The following is an 18,023-nucleotide window of genomic DNA, read 5'->3' on the forward strand; positions in this document are numbered from 1 at the left end:
ACGCCAACGTTCAGCCGTCGCCAAGCCCTGGTTCTATTTTCACACTGAATTCAGAATCACACTGCCTTTTCACAGACTCCACTGCAGTCACACGAGCCCCAGGCACCATCCTCTCCCGTGCAAAGTACCACAACAGTCCTGTGCGGTCTTCCTGCCTCCTCCCTGACCCCAGGTCCTCCTGCCATTTTATTTGTTTGCCTCTCTGTCCTGCCCAGTGGAAAAAAGGTACATGAGGCTGGGACTCAGTCCAGTTCTGCGTCTCTAGAACCTAGAACGGAATGAGTTTGGCAAATAGAGTTCTCCTTTATAGCCCACATTCCCCATCTGTAGGTTTAACCAATCACAGATCAAAAAATGTTCAGAGCCCTGGCCGGTTGGCTCAGCGGTAGAGCGTCGGCCTAGCGTGCGGAGGACCCGGGTTCGATTCCGGCCAGGGCACACAGGAGAAGCGCCCATTTGCTTCTCCACCCCTCCGCTGCACCTTCCTCTCTGTCTCTCTCTTCCCCTCCCACAGCCAAGGCTCCATTGGAGCAAAGATGGCCTGGGCGCTGGGGATGGCTCTGTGGCCTCTGCCCCAGGCGCTAGAGTGGCTCTGGTCGCAACATGGCGATGCCCAGGATGGGCAGAGCATCGCCCCTGGTGGGCAGAGCATCGCCCCTGATGGGCGTGCCGGGTGGATCCCGGTCGGGCGCATGCGGGAGTCTGTCTGACTGTCTCTCCCTGTTTCCAGCTTCATAAAAAAAAAAAAAAAAAAAAAAGAAAAAAAAAATGTTCAGAAAAAAAGTTATTGCTGACATGTACTATGTAGTTAGGCCCACGATGGCTGCACTGAGTATGTAGATTTTCTTCTCGTTATTATTCTCAAAACCACACAGTATAACAGCTATTCATACAACATTTACGTTGTGTTGGGTATTATAAGTAATCTAGAGACAACTTAAAGTATACAGAAGGATGTGCATGGGTTATATGCAAATACTACACCATATTTATAAGGTCTTGAGCATCTGTTTATTTTGGTATCTGCGGGAGGTCCTGGAATATCAAGGGACAACTGTAATTATTTAATGAGTGGGAAAAAAAGGAAAAAAATTGGCCCTGGCCAATTGGCTCAGCGGTAGAGCATCGGCCTGGCGTGCGGGGGACCCGGGTTCGATTCCCGGCCAGGGCACATAGGAGAAATGCCCATTTGCTTCTCCACCCCCACCCCCTCCTTCCTCTCTGTCTCTCTCTTCTCCTCCCACAGCCAAGGCTCCATTGGAGCAAAGATGGCCCGGGCACTGGGGATGGCTCCTTGGCCTCTGCCCCAGGTGCTAGAGTGGCTCTGGTCGCGGCAGAGCGACGCCCCGGAGGGGCAGAGCATCGCCCCCTGGTGGGCAGAGCATTGTCTCTGGTGGGCGTGCTGGGTGGATCCCGGTCGGGCGCATGTGGGAGTCTGTCTGTCTCTCCCCGTTTCCAGCTTCAGAAAAGTATAAAAAAAAAAATTATTACAGGTTCTAAAAGATGTCCTCCCAAATAAAGTTGGGAGAACCATTTTCCCCAGAGCAGTCCCATCTTATTTCAACTTAACAACTAATAATGAGTTTTGGAGAAAATCTGTAGTTTCAAAGTTTTAGTGGGCTCTATATTTATTATTTCATTACTTTGCACATTAAAGCTAGTCAAAGACAGTTAATGTGGGAAGACTTTTACTTTAAGTACAATCTAACTGACTATGCTCAAGGTTTTCTTTAAGCAGGAAATGAAACATTTGACTTCAGGGACGGGGAGTGTGGATCGTTCTGAAGTTCACTCAGAGCACAGTCACTTGGATCTCAGAACACGTGTCTCCGAGACACACTATAGAGCAGAGCTGTCCAACAGAAACAACGCAAGCCACATCTATAGCTTTATAATTTCTAGGAGCAGTATCAAAACTCTTGTGTTCACCCTGAGCACCAACTCCCAGTGGGCACTCCAGTGCCCCCGCAGTGATGACCTGACCTGAGAGAGGACACAGCATCTGCTACAGAGAGTAGGTGGGCAGTACCATGAGGTAAGCAGCCTCAGGAAAGCCAGCGTGGAGTGAAGCAGGCATCAGGGAGGGCAGGAAGGGCCTGGCATCAAGCAATCGGGACAGCCTGCTAGCAAAGAGCCAGGGCCGTGGGCCCAGGGCAGGAGCCAGGCGGGGCAAGGGAGAAACACTAAGATGGAGACAACTTAATCTACATCCTCTACCACCTCAGCTGGCAGTGTGGTTTCCAAAGTGGTTTGTGGTTGCTTCTCACCCACCTGCTCCTTCCCAGCAGATGCCAACCTATCTCCTCATCCACACGCCACCCGCCTCCCAGACTCCCCTGCCCGCCTCACACTGTGTCCCGACTCCTTTCCTGCGGAGGGAGTCCAGTCGCTCACTCCCACACTCAGATCAAACGCACTTCCTCCGCAAAGCCTTCCCAACGGGTCTGGCTAGGGTTTCTAGTTAGATTTCTACCATACACGCTACTCAAACCTCAACTCAACAGTCAGTGAAGATCAACAGATGAGTGAACTTAACTAAAAATGAAAAAGAATAGCTATTATTTCCTGGGCACTCACTATATGCCCAGCAATTTATGCTCATCATCTTATTAGTGGTCAGAGCAGTGTGTGGGGCAGGCAGTATTATGCCCACTTTAGAGATTTCTAAGGGAGGACTAAGAGATGAGGTGACTCTCGTAGGTGACAAACAAGGAAGCGGCAGACCGAGCACCCGAAGGCAGGCCGCCCGGCTCTGCAGGCAGAAGAGGCAGGGCTCAGGTGACTCACCCGTGCTCCGGGGCACTGCCCAGCGCTCTGTACTTAATAGGTGCTTGATATGTTTTTGTTGAATGAGGGATCCTTACCCAAAAACAACCTCCTTGCCTCCCTGCTCATGTGACAGCACTGTGTACCCCCTATGGCAACAGTTACACACAACACCCCGACGGGGGCTCCTCGCACGAACACCCCCACGGGGGCTCCTCGCACGAACACCGCACCACCGGCACTGCGTATCGCTGGCTGTGGGCCCGCTGCCAGACTCCCTCAGAAGAGTTTTCATTTTCTTTCATAAAAATTCTAAGATAAAGTGTTTTTGAAAACAGACTGGTAATTCCATCTTACAAGGAATTACTTAAGTAAGTGCAGAAATATTCTCCCCTTTCTACTTAAAAGATGTTATCGCTGAACACGATCACTGCCCGGTGACGAGTGAAAGGCCCTGTTCATTCAATCGCTCCTGACCTACTGAGAACACGGAGATAGTGGCTCCTTTCACTGCGCTGCAGCTGCTCACTCCCGGCAGACGGGCTCTTCCGCTCTGTCCTCTGGGCCCTCGCCAGTGGGTGGTTTTGTTTTGGGTGATGCCCCTCTGCCCGGCAGGTCCCCTCTGGCTCACTGGGCTGACCCTGTGCAACCACTCCTGACAGTAGTCTCTGCACGCTGAGCCGGACACCCAGACTTCAGTGCCAGTGCCCTGTCGCGGCCCCAGTCCTGCTGCAGACCTTTGACACTGACTAGGGCCTAGAGCTGATGAGCACAGCACTGCCCACGGAGACCAATGTGACCTCTCACTACTGGGCACGGCAATGGGATCCCTGGATTAAAGGCCTTCACTCTGACATGAGTCCCGCCATTCCAAGCACTGACAGACAGACTTCCCAAGGAAATCTGGGAATTTCTAGACTTTTCCTAATGTAGGTAATACCTGGTACAGCACCTTAAATAATAGGTAATTATCAATGTTTTAAAAACTGTAGCCATTTCTAAGTGCAGTTCAGGGGCATTAAGTACATTTACACTGTTGTGCACCCATCAGCACCGCCATTATCCAACAGAACTCTTCGTCTTGGCAAACTGAGACTCTGTCCCCATTAAATACCAACCCCCCCACTCCCCCAGCACCAGGCAAGCACCCTACAAATTTCTGTCTTTGAATTTGACTATTTTAGATACCTCACATAGTGGAATCAAACAGTATTTGTCTTTTTGTGACTAGGCTTATTTCACTTAGCAAGGTAGAATAATATCCCATTGTATGGACAGACCCAATTTTGTTCATTATTATCCTTTGATTGACATCTAAGTTGACGCTATCTCTTGGCTACTGTGAATAATGCTGCTATGAACATGGGCATGCAAAAATCTCTTTTAAGATCCTGCTTTCAATTCTATGTACCTAGAAGTAAAATTGCTAGATTATGTAGTAATTCTATTTTAATTTTTTGAGAAGCAATTACTGTTTTATAAATTTTATTGTAGATCAATGTACCACTGGATGGTGAACTTCCTTGAAAACAGTCATGGACTCTACCAATGAAAGCTTCGGGTGGGGACAAGGGTGTTTCCAAATGTTCAGCTTTTAGGAGTAAACCCTCTCCCAATATTACTGAGGAGAGTCACATAAAATACGTGTTTCAACCATAAAAATCCCAGAAGAAAACAGTAAAATCTGATATTTCTTGTACCAAAATTTTTTCTGGTATATCTCTTCAGGTAAAGTCTTGCAGAGCAAAGGAAACTATCAACAAAATGAAAGAACCACCCAGTGAATGGGAGGACATATTCTCCAATGACACATCTGATAAAGGGTTAAAATCCAAAATTCATAAAGACCTCATACAACTCAACACCAAAAAACCCCCAAACAATCCAACTTTAAAAAATGGGCAAAGGACTCAAATACACTTCTCCAAAGACGACACACCGATGGCCAGCAGACATATGAAAAGATGATCCACATTGATAATAATCAGAGAGATGCAAATTACAACCATAAAGAGAGATTACTTCACACCTGTCAGAGAGGCTATCATCAATGAATCAGTGCTGGCGAGGATGGAGAAAAGGGAACCCTCGTGCACTGTTGCTGAGGAAATGCAGGGAATGCAGACTGGTGCCGTTCCTACGGGAAACAGTATGGAGTTTCCTCAAAACTTTGTAAGTGGGCCTGACCTGTGGTGGCGCAGTGGGCAGAGCCTGGAATGCTGAGGTCGCCGGTCTGAAACCCCAGGCCTGCCTGCTCAAGGCACAGACAAGAAGCAACTAGTAGGAGTTGATGCTTCCTACCTCCCCCACACACACTTTCTATCTCTCTCCTCTAAAAAAATTTTGATGGCCTGACCTGTGGTGGTGCAGTGGATAAAGCATCAATCTGAAACACTGAGGTCACTGGTTCAAAACCCTGGGCCTGCCTGGTTAAGGCACATATGGGAGTTGATGCTTCCTGCTTCTCCCTCCTTTCTCTCTCTCTCTTTTCTAAAATGAATAAATAAAGATTTTAAAAAATAATAATAAAAAAAATAAAAATAAAAAAATTTTGATGGAACTGTCTTATGACCCCATGATGCCACTTCAGAATATATCTGAAAAAACCCAAAATTAGAAAACCTAATTCGGAAGAATATACACACCCCTATGTTCACTGCAGCATTCTTCACAATAGCCAAGATCTGGAAGCAGCCCAAGTGCCCACCCACAGACGAGTGGAGAAAACCAGTGGTGTGTTGGATGGAGAGTATCATGCTAAGTGAAATAAGCCAGTCAGAGAATGACAAATGCCGTATGATTTCACTTATATGTGGAATAGAATGAACAAAACAGAAACAGACTCACAGACACAGAGAACAGACTGACCGCTGTCAGAGGGAAGGAGGGTGGGATGCTGGGTGAGAGAGTCAAGGGGTCGGGCAAAAACCAAACCAAACCAAACTCGGAGACACAGACAAGAATATGATGGTCACCCAAGAAAAGGTGGGTGGGGAGGTAGAAGAGAGCAAAGGGGGGAATAAATGGTGATGGAAGGAGACTTGATTTTGGGTGGTGAACAAATAACATAATATACAGTTGATCTATTACAGAACTGTGCTCTTGAAACCTACACAGTTTTATTAACCACTATCACAAAGTCAGCCCTGCAACTAAGAATAGCAGTCAAATGATATTTAGGAATTAAAACAAAAATTCACAATGTTTACTGCTGTCTTTCAATTTTACCAGCTGAAAAATATTCTGAATTAACAGGGGATTAATTTTAGCTATACTCCCACTTTTCTGAACATGATTAAGGAAGTTCAACATTCTGAAAACTAAGATGATACAAAAATAAATTAATCAAAACCTAAATTTAAAAAATATGTTTATAGGAAATGTTCACATAAAAATTATTATTCATAAAAAAACTGCACAAAGAATAATCTTTCCAAATATAAATCAGAACAAATTAATAAGCAATGCTATATTATGCTAAGAAACTAGGCTATTTAATTTTAGGTTAAGAAAATAAACCATCTAATTATTTAAAAACGTAAATGTTATATACATTCACTATTTCCAAAACCTGAGACAGGTCACGGGTACCCAACAGGTTAGGAGACTCCGAGCCCCGCAGTGGGGAAGGTGTTTAAATGCCTAGTTGGAGTTAAGACCTCAGCTCTCAAGAAGGCAAAGCTAGGTCCAAGCTCGGCTCTGCCAGATACTTGATATACATTTTCTTCATTTCCATGGGTTTTATTTTAATCACACCTAAACTGAGGTGAAATATGACTCAATGTGGTAATGCATGCAAATAGCTAGGCAAAGGGATAGAATATAAAACAAACTAATACTATTATCAAAGGTAATAAATGGATACTTCCTAAAGTTCTTAAAATGGGGGACAGAAGTGAAAGCACTCCCTCATCCAACATTTCTAGCTATCAAAAATACTTAGGTATAACCTTTTGAAGGTCTGCCCTTGCATTTCTACTAAACACTTACCAGGTCACAGAACTCAAACACCAGAAGATAGGGAATTGCTTCTACACACTGTCCAACACACTGAAGAATATTTGGATGCTGAAGAATACTGGGGGGAAAAATAGTCACAGAGCCTGTTAGCAAAACTGTCTAAACAGTAATCCCAATTTTAACATTCATAATGATTTAAATATGATAAGCCGCCCTGGTCAGTTGGCTCAGCAGTAGAGAGTTGGGCCAGCATGTGCAAGTACTGGGTTTGATTCCTGGTCAGGGCACATAGGAGAAGCAACCATCTGCTTCTCAACCCTCTCTCCTTTCTCTCTCTCTTTTCCTCTCTCTGTCTCTCCTCCCCTCTCACAGCCATGGCTCAAATGGTTCAAGCAATCTGGCCCTGGGCATTGAGGATGACTCCATGGCCTTGCCTCAGGTGCTGAAATAGCACAGTTGCTGAGCAACAGAGCAGTGGCCCCAGATGGGCAGAACATTGCCCTGTAGGGGGCTTGCCAGGTGGATTCCAGTCAGGGTGCATGCGAAAGTCTGTCTCTCTGCCTCCCCACCTCTCATTTAATATAAATAAATAAATAAGCCAAAAATAGTACATTAACTTAACAGGTTTATTGTTATCTTATGACTAAGTAATTCAAAGCCGATCAGGTGAATGTTTTCAAAAATCAAAACAGAACTCCTATCAGAAGAACCTCTAATTTTAGTAATTTAAACTTATAAATTATCACTTTGAAGCATTTTTAAAAAGGCAAGCTATATATACAACTTAATATGCATTTCAATCCATATATTAAATAACCCAGCTATTCCTCAGCCTATCCAGCTTATATACTATTTCTGTAAAATTTCCACAGCATATACAAACTTTTTGAAAAATATTTAGTTCAAAAGAGTTAAAAAGAAAAATGTCAAAATAATTGTTTTAAAAGCTGTTTATTGGTTGTTTCCATGTCTTGGCCACTGTGAACAGTGCTGCAATGAACATGGGGCTACATGTGTCTTCACGTATCAATGTTTCTGAGGTTTTGGGGTATATACCCAGTAGAGGGATTGCTGGGTCATAAGGTAGTTCTATTTGCAGTTTTTTGAGGAACCACCATACTTTCCTCCAACCAAAAAGCCCTTCAATAGAAGACTGGATAAAGAAGATGTGGCACATATACACTATGGAATACTACTCAGCAATAAGAAATGATGACATCAGATCATTTACAGCAAAATGGTGGGATCTTGATAACATTATAAGGAGTGAAATAAGTAAATCAGAAAAAAACAAGAAATACATGATTCCATACATTGGTGGAACATAAAAATGAGACTAAGAGACATGGACAAGTGTGTGGTGGTTACCAGGGGTGAAGGGAGGGAGGACAGGGGGAGAGTTAGGGGGAGGGGGAGGGGCACAGAGAACTAGATAGAGGGTGGCGAAGGACAATCTGACTTTGGGCGAGGGGTATGCAACATAATTTAATGACAAGGTAACCTAGACATGTTTTCTTTGAATATATGTACCCTGATTTATTAATGTCATCCCATTACCATTAATAAAAATTTATTTAAAAAAAAAAATTAAAAAAGCTGTTTATTTTGAAACAATTATGAACAAAATGTATCTGTATCTTTTCTTTTTTAAGTGAGAAGAGGGGAGATACAGAGACTCCCGCATGCAACCTGACTGGAAACCATCTGGCAACCCCCTATCTGGGGCCGATGCTCTGTCCATCTAGGGCCATTCTTGCAAAGGAGCCATTTTTAGTGCCTAAAGTGGAGGCTCCACGAAGCCATCCTCAGCACCTGGAACGGATGCGCTCAAATCAATCAAGCCCTGGCGGCAGGAGGGGAAGAAGGGGTGGGGCAGAGAAGCAGATGATTACTTCTCCTTTGTGCCCTGACCAGGAATTGAACCCAAAACATCCACACACCAGGCCGACACCCTACCACTGAGCCCACCGCCAAGGCCAAAATGCATCTGTATCTTGCTGATATACCTCAATCTTTCATTCTCCCTTAGGGTCACAAAATCAATTTGTTGCCAAGAACCTTGACAATCTTGTTCTATTTCTTAACTTTTGGGATTAGAATGCCATCATTTTCCTGCCCAGAAACTCTTGTGTTCTATAGCTCCCTTTGATTTTTTTTAAAATTTAAGTATAATTGGCATACAATATTATATTAGTTTCAGGTGTACAATACAGCGATTCAACATTTATATACTTACTATGTAATTCTGAAGTATTATTAATTTTTTAAATTTTTCCACTGAGAGAGAGAGAGAGAGAGAGAGAGAGAGAGAGAGAGAAGTACTGTATTAACTTGTTGTTCTACTGGGTTGTTCTATTTAGTTGTATACTCACTGACTGCTTCTCATACATGATCTGACCGGGGATCGATCCACGACCTCGGTGCATTGGGACAACACTTTAGTCACTGAACCATCCCATCCGGTCAGTGACAAAAGTATTTTGAAACATATGATTTTTCAAAAGACTATGAACTACATTCACAGAACATCTATTAACGGTTACTTACTAGTAAGGTTCTCCATTTTTCAAAAAAGTATCTTGTTCCTTCGGGCTTGCACTCGCTTTCAACTCCTTCACTATCACTCTTGCTACACTAGTGCCCGTGTAAATCTCTCCCAGCAGGACCTAAAACCAAAGAGCAGTTTCTCATTTCACTTCCGTTAAAATGGTAAAGAAGTGTGTCTCGTTTACTAGGAAATGGAATACAGGAAAATAACAAGCAAATGGCCTTCTATTATTTTAAATACTACCTTACAAAAAGCTTGGAAAAGTACTTCAGTTTTAAACCATCCATCAAGTATTTACAACATTCATATATTTATGTGTATTTCTTTTCTATTTACTTAAAAATGTATTACTTTCATGGAAATTATCAGTAGTATTACAAAAGAGTAAATTATAAGGTCAGTTCAAACATAACTTAGATGTTTCTCAAAAACACTTCAACTGAGTTTTGTTATTTTTGTCTTCTTCACATATGAGAAGGTAAACTGAAAATAGCCAATGTAGTACAAACAATCATTGCATTATAATGCTAAAAATGCATGGCATTCCAATTATACCAGGCTTTTATCTTGTACTAAAGCCTTAGTCAAAACTCAGGGGGGGAAATATCACACTGAAATTAACAGAACACAAAACAAGAATAAAAATAATAACGAGTTACACATGAATATTAAATATGATATAGAACGATGTGAAGGCATTCCAAAATACAATTTCTAAACTTAAAATAATAAGGAAGTGAAAGTTTTTATTTAATTCAAGAATGATCAAAATTAAAGGCTTCCTTCTAAAATAGTTTATCTTTTTATAAAATAGATTCATTTTAATGCCCTGGAAATAGAGAGTAAAATCTTGAACAGAATGAACAGAGCAAGAACTTCTGATAATTAACTAAGTCATATTTTTTATTTCAAAGAGCCAAAATTATGCTAATATAGTAAGCCTAACATTCAAAAGATGACAATTTTAAAAAGGAGGAAGAATAATAGAACACTATTGCAATAATCTGGCTCACCGTTTCTCTTTCAACCACCACTGTTACCATTCTTGGTATTCAATAGACTCAGGGACACGTCCTTCAACACTGTGACCTCTCTGTTCTTTGACCACACTTCCAATACAGGGGGTCCTCAGGTTCGACAGTCTCAACATACACTTCGAATTTACAACGCTCACTCCCATAAAAACTTAGTACAGGTAGAATCATCTCCAGCGTCTCCTGTGTGCTCCTTAGGCAATCCTGATTCCCCTGACCCAGTGTCTCCAGCACCTTCTGCAGGTTCTCCTGCCTCTCCAGCTTCCCCCTCCCAACAGGTCACTCTCTCCCACCTTGCAATGCCCCTTCCAGTGTGCAAGCCAACCACAGGAATAAAGGATTTTTTTTACCCTCATTTTTGGTCATTTTTTCTGTTACTACAGTACAGTGTACAGTGCAGTATATTTATGTCCTTTTCCTTTCTCTGTGACTTAGTTGTGTTTGTATGTTCTAGATCAGTGGTAGTCAACCTGGTCCCTACCGTCCACTAGTGGGCGTTCCAGCTTTCACGGTGGGCGGTAGCAGAGCAACCAAAGTATAAATAAAAAGAGAGATTGAACTATAGTAAGTTGTTTTATAAAGATTTATTCTGCCAAACTTAGCGAAAATCCGACATAAAGTACTTGGTAAGTAATTATTATTATATGCTTTAACTTGCTGTAACTCTGCTTTATAAATTTTATAAAGTTACTTCCCTACTTTATAAATCACCATTACTGTGGAACAGGTGGGCGATTAGAAAATGTTACTACTAACAGAGATACAAAAGTGGGCAGTAGGTATAAAAAGGTTGACCACCCCTGTTCTAGATTATGATTTTACAACTGTGTTACAATGGGTAAATGACTTAAGCTAGGGTTTGTTTCGACTTACACCAAAATTTGGGTTACATCACTGTCATAGGAACGGAGCTGTGTGGTAACCCGACGACACCCTGTAATCTTTTTCTATGACCCCCCATCTCAGCTAACACTCTCATAGGTCTAGACCTTGCTAATAATTATATTATGGCCCAAATCTTGAATTTTAACTTCTCTGCCAATCCTTTGATTTCTAGCTCACTGACCTCCAACAGTAACCCAACCACTGTCCAGCTTGTCCTCTGAATCTATTCACGACACCACTCCTCTGCCGTCTTGGTTTTCCCAAAGAGCTCCTGTTTCATGTCTCTGTTCTTTTAGAGTGAACCTGCTCAACAGAGTCATCCAAACATGCCATTTCCACTTTCTCCCGTGAGCCCCCTCCAAGCGAGACTACGCCCCCTAAATGCTTCTTCTTGAGGATACCACGGATCTCACATTGCTTGGACGCTAATTCTCCCGGTATTCACCGCACTCGGTCTGTCAGCCACACAGACTAGACGTCATCTCCTTGGACTCCTGCTCCACTGACTGCATCTCTTCCTCTCATTGGCTGGTTCTTCTCAGCCGTCCTCTCTGGTCCCTCTCTGTGCTTCAGAGCCTCAGGGCTCAGTCCTAGGCTCACATCCTCCATGATCTCATTTAGTCTTATACCTTTATTTATTTTTTTTTAAAGATTTTATTTATTCATTTTAGAGAAGGGGGAGGAGGGGAGACAGAAGGGGGAGGAGCAGGAAGCATCAACTCCCATATGTGCCTTGACTGGGCAAGCCCAGGGTTTCGAACCGGCGATCTCAGCATTCCAGGTCGACGCTTTATCCACAGGTCAGGCCTAGTCTCACTCCTTTAAATACTATCTATATACTGAGCTCTCCACACTGCAGTCTCCAGTGTGGAACCTCTCTCTTGAACCCCAGATCTGCATTTCTGACTGCCTACTTGATATCTCCCTCTGGATGCCGAAGAGTATCTCACACCCAGCACATCCAAAGGCGAGCTCCTGACTCCCGGCTCCACACCTGCTTCTCCTCAGCCTCTGCCACTTCAGACTGACCAAACGACATCCTTCACAACAACAGCCATGAGTGATCACCCCTGACTCCCCTGTCTCTGGACTCCACATCAGATCCGTCCTAGTGCTGTGCACGCTCCTTTGACAGCCCAGCTTGGGCTGCACCTCTTCTCATCACCGCATGCTGGCCACCCTCAGCCCGGCTCCTACTATCCTAGTGCTGTGTATGCTCCCTTGACAGCCCAGCTGGGGCCGCGCCTCTTCTCATCACCGCATGCTGGCCACCCTCAGCCCGGCTCCTGCTATCCTAGTGCTGTGCACGCTCCCTTGACAGCCCAGCTGGGGCCACGCCTCTTCTCATCACCGCATGCTGGCCACCCTCAGCCCGGCTCCTGCTATCCTAGTGCTGTGCACGCTCCCTTGACAGCCCAGCTGGGGCCGCGCCTCTTCTCATCACCGCATGCTGGCCACCCTCAGCCCGGCTCCTGCTATCCTAGTGCTGTGCACGCTCCCTTGACAGCCCAGCTGGGGCCACACCTCTTCTCATCACCGCATGCTGGCCACCCTCAGCCCGGCTCCTGCTATCCTAGTGCTGTGCACGCTCCCTTGACAGCCCAGCTTGGGCTGCACCTCTTCTCATCACCGCATGCTGGCCACCCTCAGCCCGGCTCCTACTGTCCTAGTGCTGTGCACGCTCCCTTGACAGCCCAGCTGGGGCCGCACCTCTTCTCATCACCGCATGCTGGCCACCCTCAGCCCGGCTCCTACTATCCTAGTGCTGTGCACGCTCCCCTGACAACCCAGCTTGGGCTGCGCCTCTTCTCATCACCGCATGCTGGCCACCCTCAGCCCGGCTCCTACTGTCCTAGTGCTGTGCACGCTCCCTTGACAGCCCAGCTGGGGCCGCACCTCTTCTCATCACCGCATGCTGGCCACCCTCAGCCCGGCTCCTACTATCCTAGTGCTGTGCACGCTCCCCTGACAACCCAGCTTGGGCTGCGCCTCTTCTCATCACCGCATGCTGGCCACCCTCAGCCCGGCTCCTACTATCCTAGTGCTGTGTACGCTCCCTTGACAGCCCAGCTGGGGCCGCACCTCTTCTCATCACAGCATGCTGGCCACCCTCAGCCCGGCTCCTACTGCTGGCTGGTGACTGTCTGGCCACCCCCACACTACAACACTCAGCTTTGCCAGGACACGGGTTCTATTTCGTTTGCTGCCACAGTCCCAGCATGACACAGGCCAGGCCTCTCCCCATCTTCCTCCACATCAAACCCAAGCACGGTACGTGTGATATGTAAACGGTTTTGCTAAATGGCTTAGAGGACTCGGTAACTAATAAAGTTTGTATGACATGAAAGCGGCAGGCCTGACAGACACTCTGCATGGAAAGACAAGAAGCACGAGATGTTTCAGTACAGAGCACACACATCTTCCCGTCCTGACCATCCTGCTTTTATGATGCAATCATTGCTCAACTGGGAACCAGCTACAGAGAATGACTGCTACATCGTGGAAACAGTTGTTATAATAAAATTATTCCTTCTGAACACTCTGGTAAAAAAGCAACAAAATGCTGTTACTACAGGTCACTATGAGAAACAGAAAACAGTTCTTTGAGATGGTCCCCATTATAATAATACTTTCCATTTGCACTTACAAAATGGTTTAAATGTCATAAGGAGAAAAGGGAAAAAAAAAAACACAAATAGTTTAACTTGTGGAGGATAAAAAGCTTCTAAAATGCCTGTGTCTTTACCCTTCTTACTGTTCTTATGCCAACAATTAGGAAAATCTCTGACATATAAGTAAACAACCTTCTTGGAAGAACTTACCGACCAGGAATGTTGAAGCCCACATGCCCGTGAGGGTTCAGGGGGCAATGGGGAAAGTCAATCGGGACTAGAATGTCTAGAGAGAACATGGAATGTCACACAGCACAATTCTTAATCAGCTTTAAGTTCTAAGCAGTACAAGTAAGAGGGGAAAAAAATAAAAGTGAACGACACTTTACCTTTCCAAACCAGCCATTTCCAATTTCCTGAATATAGTTTAGGCTGTGGCGGGCAACTTGAGACTTCAAACCTTCTGTAGGAGAAAAGAAAAGAACATTACAAACTAAATGTAAGTATTCAACTGAAATAAATTAAATATTAAGTATTTAATCTAATACAGCCTGTAAAGTACAACACCAACATAAAGTTAATGCTTGTGCTAATAAAGGGAGAAATGAATACATAAAACATCTCTTTAAAACTAACAATGCCAAAATGGCTGCAAGTTTTAAAGCTGACCATATTTTTGAATGAGGATCCCGCCCTGGTTCTTGAACGCCTTGCACTGTTCTATTATTTCTTTCTTTTTCTCGAGGGGAAGAGCGTGAACGCAGCCCCCCACGACCACATTCTGCAGTCGAGTTTCCCACACTTAGGGCGATCGCAGGGCCGGCATACCCGGAGCACGAGGACACGCCTCGCCCGGGAAGACCACCCTCGTGATCACGGGATCTCCCCGGCCACCTCAGCACTGCGCTGTTTCTTTCCGACCCCAGCCACTCTACTGCAACCTCTAGTCACCACCCCGCCGGCCTTCGCTGAGTCCTGTCTCATGGTGGAGTAGGAAACCCCAGGGACTGTCCCTCCCTGTCTTGGGATAAAAAGTTCACCTGATTAACAAATCCAAACACAGCCCTCCTCCCAAACACAGGCCATCCCAGGAGATGGCAGTGTCCACCCAGCAGAGGCCAGCAGACAAGCCTGCCTACTAATACAAAGGCAGGGGCCCCGTCTGAGCATTCCATCTGAACGGACTGAGGAGGCCAGTCCCCTCTTGTAACGAATCCAGCTTCCAAAAGCAAAGGGCTCAGCTTTTGCAGAAAAGCAAGGGGCCTGACCGTTCAGCCTCAGCAGGGGGCAGAAGAGAAACGAGCCCACAGAGGAGACAGTCCGCTTGCTTTATGATCAGCAGCAAGGTTCCCAGCCTCACTTCTCAGAAATGACTCAGGAAGACATGACAGGTAGACAGGTCTTACCTACGGAAGGCTGGAACTGGGATGGGGCTGGCAGCGAGACATTCGGTACTGACAGTGTGAACACTTCCGCTGGGGACTGAACAGAGGGCGTATCTTCTGCCGGTGGTGTGAAATCTATCTCATCATCAAAGTTATCTTCAAATTCCTAAAATCAAAAAAAGCAATATTGTATCTAATAGACCAGTTTGAGAGCAATCCTAAAACACATTGGCTAACATCTATGATATGAACATTTATTTACTCATTTGGAACATGTGGCCATAATTTCTTTCTCAATTCATACTTATTTCAAGTAAAAAGCATATATAATTGTGTTCTCCAACTCCAAATAGTAGCATAAATAAGATTTAAAAATAAGTCATACATATTTATGTAACTTTTTAAACTGATAGCTTGAAGTTAAATGTAAAATTTTCAATAGTGAACAGGGAACTTAAAATGGAAATACTCTTCTAGGTTCAAAATTTTACTTTCAAGGTGCTCACCTTAAAGTCTATTTCTGGATCTTTACAGCAGGATACACAATTTGCAATTAACGTGATTAATACAATGAAACTGCACACAGACAGGATCACAAAAGAGGAGGAAACGTCTGCAGCAGGTGACTCTCCTAGAAAGAGAAATTAGTACTATTAACATCATAAACATCCCAAAGTCAGCTTTCATAAATGAATCAATATATTTCCACCAAGTGTAAATGGAACCAAGGCTTAGTAAAATAATGCTTAAATGCTCAAGACAAAGCTGATAACCAATCCAGGATAAGAAGTTAGGGTTTTTAAAGATCTTGTTTTGAAACCATCTTAGATTGGCAGGAGAGTTCCAGAGCCGATCCAGAGTGCCCATAACCCCTGCTTCCAGGACCATTAGCATGGCTTTCCCATGCGCATTTATCCGAGCTGAGACAGTAACACTGGTCACCACCACTAACTCAACCTAGACTGTCTTCGGATTTTACCAGTTTTCCCATTAATATCCTTTTGCTTTTCCAGATTCAACCCAGGCTACCAACGCTACATTTCATCATCATGTCCCCTTCATCTTTTCCAATCAGTCTTTGTGTTTCATAACTGACACTTTGGGAGAGATTTGATCAGTTATTTTGTAGAATATTCCATAATTTGGGTTGTCTCATGATGGGACTGAATTATGGATATGTCAGAAGAATCCAGAATAGCACAGGGTGAACGGCCCTTCTCGTCCCATCATACCAAGGGCACATGATGTTGGCATGACTTGTTCCTGGGCACATGAACCTTGATCACTCGGCCCAGGTGGTTTCTGCTGGGTTTCACCACTGTCAAGTTACCACTTTTTCCTTAAAAGTGGGTCCCAAAGTCCAGTGCACACTTACAGGGAAGGGAAGTAAGCTTCCTGGAGGGAGAACATCACAGAATTTGTAGATACATGTTAAAACTATCACATTTAATTGTCATTTGGGGGGAGACACACTGAGACTGTGCAAATACTCGGTGTCTGCACACCAGTTTTCTCATTTGTTACTGCATCTTGCCTGCAGCCATTAATACTATGATGTTCTAATGGATTTTCTATTTCCCTCATTCCTTCCACATTTATTAATTGCAATTCTTCTGACAGAAAGATCTGCTCCTTCTCCCTCACTTACGTAGTTATGGACTCACAGATATCTGGTTTACAGTCTTGGGGTTATAATTCAGTATTATCATCATTTTGTCACTCAAATTGCTTCAGCTTTGGCCCTGAGAGCTCGTTCCGGTTGACTACCGGGCCTCCTGGACACCCCGCATCCTCTTCTTTATGCCCCACACTTCTTCACTGGCTGGCATTAGTTAGCTCCAGGCTCTTCTTGTACTCTCCTTACTCCAGCGTTAGAAGCAGCCACTTCTCCGAGGAGCCTTGGTCGTAATCAGGAGCTTTCCTACTAGATCAGGGTCTGCAAACCCTACCTGCGGCCTCTTCCTGCACGGCAGTGTCATGGGGCCAGGGGCACCCAAGAATGATTTTTATATCTTTAAAGGACTGTTAAAACAAGAACAACAATATGCAACACATTGCTTGTGGGCCACAAAGCCTAACATATTTCACTATCTAACCTTTTTTAGAAAAGGTATATAGTTCCGAGCTAGAGCATTTTACATTTCACTTTCAAAGGGGAGTTATCTGGAAAACATCTTACCCAACTAGGGCTTTTTTATTTATTTATTTTTTTGTATTTTTCTGAAGCTGGAAACGGGGAGAGACAGTCAGACAGATTCCTGCATGCGCCCGACCGGGATCCACCCGGCATGCCCACCAGGGGCGACGCTCTGCCCACCAGGGGGCGATGCTCTGCCCCTCCGGGGCGTCGCTCTGCCACAACCAGAGCCACTCTAGCGCCTGGGGCAGAGGCTAAGGAGCCACCCCAGCGCCCAGGCCATCTTTGCTCCAATGGAGCCTCGGCTGCAGGAGGGGAAGAGAGAGACAGAGAGGAAGGAGGGGGGGGTGGAGAAGCAAATGGGCGCTTCTATGTGCCCTGGCCGGGAATTGAACCCGGGTCCCCCACGCGCCAGGCCGATGCTCTACAGCTGAGCCAACCGGCCAGGGCTTAAGCATTTTGTTTGTTAAGGCAAACTATCTACTTGTGTTTTACTAAGAAATAAACATTTCCCAAGCTTTATTGAGCTATAACTGACATATAACATGATGTCAGTTTAAGGCGTATGATGTAATGTTTTGATACACATACACATTATGAAGTGATCCCCACGGTTAAGGTCAAAAACGCTTTTCCTTAAAATCCTCATCTACATCTAATTATGTGTTCAAATGCACCAAGGGGGTGGCATGAAAA

At 44.7% G+C, this 18,023-nt stretch overlaps 1 protein-coding gene and 1 non-coding gene across 3 annotated transcripts in view; both read right to left on the reverse strand.

The window, feature by feature from the left end:
• LMTK2 (lemur tyrosine kinase 2) overlaps positions 1-18,023 on the reverse strand; it is a 73,303-nt gene that overhangs the window by 29,973 nt on the left and 25,307 nt on the right. For both annotated transcript variants that reach the window (XM_066342291.1, XM_066342289.1), the window contains exons 2-6: positions 15,697-15,821; positions 15,212-15,356; positions 14,195-14,268; positions 9,274-9,392; positions 6,757-6,844 (exon numbers count right to left, since the gene is read on the reverse strand). In XM_066342291.1, the coding sequence (XP_066198388.1) occupies positions 6,757-6,844; positions 9,274-9,392; positions 14,195-14,268; positions 15,212-15,356; positions 15,697-15,821 (551 nt within the window). The remainder of the gene's footprint in view (positions 1-6,756; positions 6,845-9,273; positions 9,393-14,194; positions 14,269-15,211; positions 15,357-15,696; positions 15,822-18,023) is intronic.
• On the reverse strand, positions 14,549-14,707 carry LOC136377692 (U1 spliceosomal RNA). The gene has a single exon (XR_010746368.1). It is a non-coding gene; the product is annotated as a U1 spliceosomal RNA (small nuclear RNA).

The sequence above is a fragment of the Saccopteryx leptura genome, chromosome 6 (genome assembly GCF_036850995.1).
Source record: "Saccopteryx leptura isolate mSacLep1 chromosome 6, mSacLep1_pri_phased_curated, whole genome shotgun sequence".
In the NCBI taxonomy this organism is placed as follows: domain Eukaryota; kingdom Metazoa; phylum Chordata; class Mammalia; order Chiroptera; family Emballonuridae; genus Saccopteryx; species Saccopteryx leptura.